General features: G+C 45.7%; 1 protein-coding gene across 1 annotated transcript; it reads left to right on the top strand.

The window, feature by feature from the left end:
- Positions 1-8,967: 8,967 nt before the first annotated feature.
- LOC143363100 (uncharacterized) lies at positions 8,968-9,763 on the top strand. The gene has a single exon (XM_076803719.1). The coding sequence runs from the start codon at positions 8,968-8,970 to the stop codon at positions 9,748-9,750; it is 783 nt and encodes a 260-aa protein (XP_076659834.1). The 3' UTR covers positions 9,751-9,763.
- The last annotated feature ends 219 nt before the right edge of the window (positions 9,764-9,982 follow it).

Genomic DNA, 9,982 nt, shown 5'->3' with positions numbered 1-9,982 from the left:
TGGGGAGATATCGGACCTCCCCCGGCCGCGAAACGCGGTCGTGATAATTTTTCGCGTATGGTCCGGGGCCCGAGGACCAATTGAGGACACGGTTCTGCATTCCAGGATTTCGCGTACGTAGCGCGCCCCATTATGAAAAGTTGGAACTAAGGCTTCGAGTAAGGGTAACGAGGACGCTCTCGTCGCTCTCTCTTGGTTAATTGTTTTAGCGAGTTGGTTCGCGAGAGATTTTCGAGGGAGAACGACGCGTGCGTCCGACGTCGACCTCGCGCCCTCGCGGTCTCGCGAGCTAGCGTATCATTCGTCGTACGCGTCAACATCCTGTCTCGTTCTCCAGACTTCGCGTGCCGAGGCGTTCAACGCCGCGTACAATCGCTCACGCCTGAACAGTCGGCGTTTTGAGCTTTTCCGCAGTTTCCAGTCGGAATAGAATTCGGAAGTCTTCCTCGGAGGAGTCGCGGTCGTAGGGAATTGTAGTCGATCCCGTCTTTTTCGCGTTTCTCAAAGCGAATTCAGCCGTGCAGAAAATATCATATCACGTGCGTTCGACGTCGATCTCGCGCCCTCACGGTCCCGCGAGCTCGCGTATCGTTAATCGAAAGCGTTAACCTCCATATCGTTTCGGGAACTATCGCGGCAGTGTGTTTGTAATTGCGCCGTACATCTGCGTTCCGCGAAGTTCCGCCTCGGCGAATGTTTACCTCGTGCCCAAGTACCCCATGAGCGCGGCGATCTTTTATAGTATCTTTTAGACTAGCGACCACTACGCGCTGCGAAACCCACCTATTCGCTAACTTCGTATGAAGAGCGCGGGCTCACAGGTGCGGCCACGTGGCCGCGCATTTTGTACACCCTGACTTGTAATAAACAACTGGAGCCAATTCCGTAATTCGTTATGTAGCGGTACGCGATTCGCATCGCAAGATGTTAGAGTTGACCGCCTGCAGATGTTAGGGTGTAAGGTAATAGAACCTATCCTGACGTTTGCAGGATGGCAAAATTATTTTATTTGCCAAATGACTTTACGGGTGTAGAAAATTTAACTACCCCATCATAAACGTGGCCAGACCGGTACCGCTGAGGCCTGTCCGACCGCGCGGCACGCGCGGTCCCGACAAGCCCTTTTTCCAACATTTGGCGACCACCTTTGCCGGTGACCATAAACAATAGATGCGAAAGGTAATGCCTTTCCGAAGATCAGTATATAAAGGGAGGAAATCCACAAAACCCCTTCTTGCTCTCCTTGCCTATCGGTCTGGGTATTTTGTCTGTCGGTCTCTCTGTCTCCAATATAAGTTTGCGACCGCCCGTTGTATTTTGAACACGCTAATAAAACAAAGTTCCTATTAAACTAACGCAGTTTTTGTGGTAACACAACCACAGTTATTTCGTCTTGCGAGATGCGGCATGCCGTGAGAGCTGTCTCCGTTATTCCCGTGTCCGAACATTGGACCCATCCGCGTCTCCCTTCCGTTTCGCGGTTCTGGAAGGCACGACTTCCGGCCGTCCGCTTCGCGCGAGGGCGAGAAGTCTTTTCGTTTTGCGTGGAACTTTTCCGGTGCCTTGCGATCGAGCAATTAGGCTCTCTTTTTCGATTCTGACTTTCGAGAACTCGTTTGTACCGGGAGGATCGCGTATTCACGGCCATACAAGGTCCGGCCTCAGGCCCCGTAGATTCCCGGAGTTGGACCCGTTCCCGTCTTCCTATGCGGCGATAAGGGCCAACGTTACAATACCAAAACATAACAGAAAATACTAGAATATACAAGAATATGTAACGTTGCGTTTCGTTGTGGAGGCGCTCTCGCTGTATGCTCGACCATACCAGTGTTCTTTGAGAGGGCAGAGAGGTAGAAATGGGCGGAATGCCAGGGTCTGTTGATAATACTATTTATTTAAACGTGGATTGCCAGCTGGACTTGCGGTGGTCCCCGGGTTGTCCCTGTTGGTGGACGCGGGTTTCGCTGGCGGCTGAAGACAAAACGTCGGTGGACGACGTGGTATTATGAACAGAGCGACGGCAGAAAAAACTTACAACTAGCGCGATTCTTATACCTAGAGCTTATAACTAACCTCGCGGTGCGCGGGCGCAGAGCTGGCGCGGAACGGATGCGGAACAGACGCGGAACGGCCGCGGAACGGTCGCGGAACGCAAAATGGTGGGACGGATAATGCACAGAGTGGAAAAAGAAATTACAAAAGGCATTGGGAAAAATTGCAAAGGGAAAAGGAAGAGTGGAAGATGGTGTGGAAAGATTCAAAGAAGAGAGGAAACAGTACAAGGAAATGTGCAAACGAAAGAAAAGAGAGCGGACAGAGGAAGAAGAAAAATGGATACAAGAAATCTGAGAACAGGGAGAGCCATGGAAATTCATAAATAGAGAAAAAAAGGAAAAAAGTGAGGGTGAGCGATAAAATAACCATGGAACAATGGAGGAAACATTTCATGAAGGCCCTGGGGGAGCGGAGAAAGGCAGGATTAGAGAAAACGTTACACAGGAAGACGAAGAAATACGTACAAAGGCGGAAGTGCTGGAGAAAATAAAGAGTTTGAAGAAAGGAAAATCGGAGGGTGTAGACCAGATAAAGAATGAGGCATGGATAGCAGGGAGAAGAAGGGCAGGAAAAAAAACTAGGTGAGATTATATGGAAGATATGGAAAGGAGAGGGATACATAGATGATTGGAGGGAGGGGATAGTAGTTCCCATCCACAAAAAAGGTGACACAGACACAGTGGAGAACTACAGAGGAGCGATCCTGACGATAACAACGTACAAAATTTACGCCATGGTGCTGAATGATAGGCTGATAAAAAGCTTAGAAGAAAGAAAAGGACTGGATGAGACACAATCGGGATTCAGGAAAAGGAGAGACAGAATGGATAACGTGGAAAAGGCTCAAGGAAAAGAGAGGAAACGTATGCATGGCTTGCGTCGATCTAAGAGCTACTTTTGCCTTGATGGATACAGGTGTACTTTGGAAAGCAATGGAAAAAGAGATATAGAAGAGAAGATCGTAGAAAAGGTAAAAGAAATATAGAAGGAGACGAGATACAGAGTGAGGATAGGGGCAGAAGTGTCGGCGGCATTCTGGTGGAGAAAGGAGTGAGACAGGGGTGCCCGATGAGCCCGAAAGGCAAGACGGAGGTGTGGTAATAGGGAGAGAGATAATCTGGTCACTAGGATATGCAGATGACATAGTGCTGCTGGCGGAGGACGAGAGGGGTTGGAAGAGATGATAAAGAGGACAAGCAGGTACTTCGAGAAGAAAAAATTACAGGTGAATAGTGAGAAAACAAAAATAATGATATGTAACAACGAAAAAGGAAGAAGGAAGAGTGAGATCTGAAAATGGGGAGGTAAGGGTGTGAGGTAAGGAGGTATAGAGGAGAAAAATAGTGAAACGGCACATATAAAAGAATGCGTAGGAAAGGCCAGGAAAGTAATGTTAGGATTATGGGGGATAGGAGAATGGAATTCAAAGCAGATGTGACGTGGAGGTTGAAGCTATTCGAAGTAGTGGTAAAAGGAATACCACTGTATGGCGCGGAGATATGGAGTTGGAAAGAAAGGGAGGAGATGGAGAGACAACAAGAGAGATACTTGAGACAACAACACCAGTCTATACCTATATCTTGACTTTCGCCAGGACACGGGTGGCCGGTCCAAGGACACGAACTTTCTCCAAGGGGCACGTACAGGAAAGAGACATCCCCACTCCAGAAGTTTCCTTGTTTGAAGGAAATTTCTGGAGGCACGGGGGATAGATATAAGCGCGGATTCTGACGGATGACAGGATCAGTTGTTGTCTGTTGTTGGTAGTCATCTGTCCGCGCATAGCACGTTCCGTATCGTCGGCAATTTGTTTCATCGTTATTTCGTTTCTTTTGTTATTGTTACGTTGTTGAGTTTGTTTTGTTAATAAATTGTTATTGTAGTAAAAGGGTGAATCTTACTTAATACACGAACACCTAAACTACCAAACAAGAATATAACATAATATAGAAGCATATTCCAGAATGCAACAGAATATACAAGAATATACGAGAATATACACGAAAATACACGAAAATATCAGAATATACCGGAATATACTAAAATATACCAGAGTATACTAGAATATAGAATAATATACCACAATATACTAGAATATACCAGAATATACCATACTATAACAGAATATACCAGAATATACCAGAATATACCAGAATATACCAGCATATACTAGAATATACAAGAATGTACTAGAATGTACCAGACTATACTTGAATAAACATGAACATACTATGTTTGGCGTCGACCGACGGTCGGAATGCCTGGGGGCCGGGACCACTCAGAAATGAGCGCGCGAGGAGGCACGGAGAAAACGGGAGAGTCGAACTCTGGTCCTTTCGGTTAAAATGCACTTTATTCACTCGATAAAGACCGGAGTCTCTGCTATAAATCGCGCCGGAAATCTTGAGCGGCACCTTGACGAGGGCCGCCGCGATCGGAAAATCTTCAACGCGAGCGTCGGAAAATCTTGTCGCGAGCAGAGTCGCGCAACGCGAAGCGGAAATATCGGCTGGCCGAAGAACAAAATATTAAAGTCGCGAGAGGATAGAATTTGAATGAAGCTGATAGATACTGAATTTGACTCGAGCGAGAACTGAGAAAGAAGAGAGCTCCTCCGCCAGGGGAGAGCCTTAAATGTTCTTCGACCGGCAGACGTGTACGCTATCAGTTTTGATCGATCGTATGATACCGGTAAACAACTTGGTCGAAATTAGAATAGAGGAGGTTTACCGGCAATGAGCTCTGACAAATATTATGCGACCTCGCCCATCGATAACGAGCGAACACTCGACGGTTGCCGTAACGGTTGGCAGAACATACTAGAATATAACAGAATATATTAGAAAATAACAAAATATACTATATATACCGTTCCGTTCTGAACGGAATTTCAAAAATGCCCTTTTCTAGCATTCATCGAAACAGCTTAGGTAGACTCTTTCAATAAAACCTAGCTACAATTTCGAATAATCGTTTTAGTTCAGCATTACGCCCCATTCTTCAAATGGATGTTGCCCCCTTAATAACATCAGGTTTTATTATGCAGAAAATTAAATTATCCAAGTCAATGCCGTCGAACCGACCGGTAATAATACAAATAGTACTCGTGCGCTCAATGGGACACCGGGCCTCTGCTCTGCGACCCAAGGTTTATGACGGACCGCCTATTCACGTCCACTTCGGTCGCCAGCTCGGGGTACCTGTTGTACCAACATTTGTTTTTTTTCGCATCTCTCGCACCATCTGCCCACTAGCCAATCAGCCCCTAATCATTCATGTCCAAAAGTATATAAAGGTCAGACATCATATAATTTGGTCAGTTAGCTCAGTCCTATCGACAGGTAACTCTCCGCTCGTCAACTCCATCTTTCTGTCTCGGCCTTTCGACTTTCGTATCGATCCGCCGCTTAAAACAATTTGCGAGATACACTGAATCAATTGCCATGTATTTTCGTGATTAGTGTGAAATAAACGTTTCAAATAAAAAATAGCTGTCCTTCATTAATTTGACGCACAGCGGTACCCTAATATCGTCAACGCGTAACCAGCCTTACAACCCGGTTAAATTCCAAGGAGTCGCGATATTTCGGTATCACTAGCACAGCGAGCCAGCTAACATATACCAGACTAGAACAGAATATACCACTCTATACTTGAATACACCTTCAAATACCGGTATATAACAAAATATACTAGAATACTACAGAATATAAGAGAATATACGAGACTATACCAGAATATTCTAGAATAGACCAGAAATTCACGGATATGCTAGAATATACTAGTAGGTAGCATAGGCGGGTTCTAACTCAATATGCGAGAGGGGTCATTCTCTTGCGGGGCGATGGGAGGGATCGCCCGGCCGCCGCCGAGGTGTCACCTTGCGGTCTTTGTTACCAGGATGGCGTTTCTTATCGCTGCATCGGGATTTCGGATTTCTGCTGAAGTAGCTCATTATCGTTGCAGTCGTATTCTGCAATGTGATTTGGCCTTGAAGGTTGCGATATATTTCGCGGGAGATAGAGAGAGAGGTTGTTTCTCTCTCTCTCTCGCTCTTGCGTCTTCTTGCCGCGCGACCATTTATTCGCTCTTGCTGCGCGGCCATTTTTTATTATACTTCGCGGGAGATAAAGAGGTTGTTTCTCTCTCTCGCTCTTGCGTCTTCTCGCCGTGCGGCCATTTATTCGCTCTTGCCGCGCGACCATTTATTCGCTCTTGCCGCGCGGCCATCTTTTTATTATATTTCGCGGGAGAAGGCTGTTTCTCTCTCGCTCTCGCGGTTTCATGTCGCGAGATCGCTGCATTTTGGCGAGACGGCGTCTTTTCTCATAGAACCGTATACTTTTGTCAGTTGCGATCGCGTCAACGGTTTTTTCATTATCACGTCTACACCTTGTATTCGCGAAATATGAATTCTCTTGGGCGAGTTGGCATGCAGTTTTTCATTATCGCGTCTACATCACGTCAAAGGTTTTTTATTCCACATCCTTCGATAAATTTTATCGTTCGAGACGCCTTTAAATAGGAGGCGATTCGCCGCTACGCGCATTTCTGAATACGGGACGTAGACGCGAAATAGGAGTTGTCTCGGGCGAATTGATATGCAGTTTGCGAAGGTACCCTCCTTACAAGCCTTTACCGTTCAAAGTTATTCGAACGTGATATTCGAAATTACTACGAGATCGACTACTACTACGGTAACAACAACGACGAGGAAAAATGCTAGTTTTATCCTTAAAAAACTTGGCTTGGGTTCACGTTTTAAATTTGTATTTGAACGGTAGTTTCTCCGACGACGAGCATCAGAAAACGTTGATAGAACATTTAATGTGAATCGACACGACGAGTCGCATATGTTTTTTCTACACGAAAAGATTCAGCCAAGATATTGGATATCCTCGAAACGGACGAACAGCGCATCGTGATGCCGGTTGGATGCGAAGTATAATCATATTTCTGAGAACTGGAAATTTAGCGGATGAGGTAAAATTAAAGCTTGAAAAATTGTTTCGTTACAACAAAAATGGAGGGGAACAAGATGATTCGGATTTAAAAAAATACATTAAAGTGCCTGACACGCATGTCAATGGCTATTAAAACTATCAACGAGTATCGCGAATGGTGTGGATCGTATATGGAATGTTTGCAATACTGTACGAGATATTTGGCTTGCGCGAAGGACGACCTGCCGGTGGGTGTAAAATTTAGTTTAACATCGATAATGTGCCGTATGAAAAGAACGGGCACCATTCGTCATCTACGCCGATTTGGAATGTCTGCTGGAGAAACAGGAAGGACAGAGCCGCGGGGCGCGCACGCAGTATCAACATCACCATGCGTTCAGCATAGGTTATTGCGTGCATTGCCGAGACGATGCTTCTTTGTGCGAGTATCAGGCTTGTTCCAGAGAAGAGGGATGCTCGACATGGTTCGCGACAAAGTTGTACGAGTTAAGTTGTAAATTACAGCCGATACTCGATAAAAACGTGCCGATGAATGCGTTAACCGAAGCAGAAAAATTAGATTTTCTTACGGCCATGCGCTGCCACGTGTGCGAAAGACCGTCCAACGACTGCGACGAAAAAGTGCGCGATCATTGTCATATCACGGGCGCGTATCGCGGTCCGGCGCATAATGTTTGCAATTTGAATTACCAATCTTCGTACGTGATACCGGTGGTTTTTCACAATTTGTCTGGTTACGACGCGCATTTTATCATCAAAGATTTGGCAAACGCGTTTAAGGGGAAGATGGACGTGTTACCGTTGACGAAAGAGCGGTACATCTCGTTCACGAAACACGTTCACGTCGAGAAGGAGGAGGGGATAAAAAGAGATTACAGGAAGTTGATAAAGTTTCGATTCATCGATTCATTCAAATTCCTGAATTCTAGTCTGGACAAGTTATCATCGTATTTGGGCAAGAGTAAATTGCGCGTCGTATCTTTTAACCAGAAAAGGTGTTTTTTCGTACGACTATTTAACGTCGTACGATAAACTAAAAGAGGAGCGATTGCCTCCGCGCGAAGCATTTTATAATCGGTTATGCGCCAGCGAGATATCCGACACCGATTATCTTCACGCGAATACGGTTTGGTCGCGTTTCGCTATAAAGACGTTAGGACAGTACAGCGATTTGTATTTGAAATTGGACGTACTGTTGCTGGCGAATGTTTTTGAAAATTTCCGCGAAGACTGTCTCGAGAACTATAAACTCGATCCGGCGCATTATTACACGCTCCCCGGTTTCGCGTGGGACGTGATTCTAAAAATGACAAAGATCGAACTGGAGCTGTTCACCGACGTGGACATGCTATTGTTCGTGGAGCGTGGAATATGCGGCGGACTGAGTCAATGTTCTCACAGGTATGCGGGCACCAATAACAAGTATTTACCAACAACGTACGATTCGAGCGAACCGTCCACCTATCTAATGTATTTCGACGTTACTAATTTGTATGGTTGGGCCATGTCACAACCTCTACCGCACAGCGGTTTTCGCTGGGTGGACGATCAGACGCGTATAGATAATTGTAGCATCGAATCTATTCCAATCGACAGTCCCGTAGGCTACATTTTGGAGGTGGTTTTGGAGTATCCGCGCGAAATTCATGACGCTCACGTGGATCTTACGTTTTGTCCGAGTCATGACACAGCGACGGCCGGCTCGAGCCAAAGGAAGTTGTTGGCAACGCTTCGCGATAAGGAGCGATATGTTCTGCATTATCGATATCTGCAACAAAGTTTGAAACACGGTTTGAAATTGAGGAAAATTTACCGAATTCTAGAGTTTCGGCAGTCGCGATGGCTGTGCAGCTACATCGATTTGAACACAAAATGGCGTGCCAACGCGAGCAACGATTTTTCGAAAAATTTGTTCAAACTAATGAATATCGCGGTGTTTGGAAAGACTATGGAGAACGTTCGAAATCACGCGAGCGTGAAATTACTCTCTCGATGGGAGGGTCGACACGGTGTCGAGCGATTGATAGCTAGGTCGAATTTTCACAGTTGCACGGTGTTCTCGGAGGATTTCGTTGCGATTCAGTTGAGAAAAACGCTTATTAAATTTTATAAACCTGTCTACATAGGCATGTTCGTATTGGATATATCTAAATGCCATTTGTACGACTTTCATTACGGTTATATGTACCCAAATTTAAAAGAAAACTGCAAGATTTTATACACGGACACGGACAGTTTGATATACGAGATCGTTTGCGACGATGCGTACGAGCTGTTGAAACGCGATATCAATCGATACGACACAAGCAATTATGCCGAGAACAACGCGTACGGCGTTCCGATCGCGAACAAAAAGATGCTGGGATTGATGAAGGACGAGAACGGTGGCAAAATTATGCCGGAATTCGTAGGGCTCCGCTCGAAAATGTATGCGATTCGCGTGCACGATAACGAGGACGCGTGCTGCGAATTCAAAAAGATAAAAGGTATCAGAACGAATGCCACGGCTAGGGATATAAGTTTCGAAGACTATATCGAGTGCCTTCGTAATTACACGGAGAAGAACGTTAACAATAACCGTATAATGTCCGTACAGCATCGGGTGTATTCGGTATCCGAAATGAAATTGGCGCCGAGTCCGTACGACGATAAACGACACATTTGCGATAATTTGATCAATACTCTTCCTTGGGGACATTATAGTATCACCGACGGCGACGACTTCCGTTGAAATAGGAAGCGGTAAAGTTATTAGCGAAAAGACCGCTGCAACTGTAGAAATCAGATCCTTCAGATTATCTCCGCGGTTGGGGTTACATCAGCGTTGTCAGCGAAAGCGAAGTGATAAGACGATTAATGCATTCTACAAAACAAGGTGTTTCGAGCGTTCCGCTTCAGAAAGTATCGCACACGCGGAGCAGTAACGATGCGACACAACCGATTGAACATGGACGAGTCGCGAG

Source organism: Halictus rubicundus, unplaced genomic scaffold, assembly GCF_050948215.1.
Source record: "Halictus rubicundus isolate RS-2024b unplaced genomic scaffold, iyHalRubi1_principal scaffold0020, whole genome shotgun sequence".
Taxonomy (NCBI): domain Eukaryota; kingdom Metazoa; phylum Arthropoda; class Insecta; order Hymenoptera; family Halictidae; genus Halictus; species Halictus rubicundus.
The sequence above is the reverse complement of the archived record's forward strand: the minus strand, read 5'-3'. Positions and strand labels throughout refer to the sequence as shown.

What these genes read in the sequence shown, in the direction of transcription:
- LOC143363100 (XM_076803719.1), top strand. Translation starts at nt 8,968, where the DNA reads ATGGAGAACGTTCGAAATCACGCGAGCGTGAAATTACTCTCTCGATGG.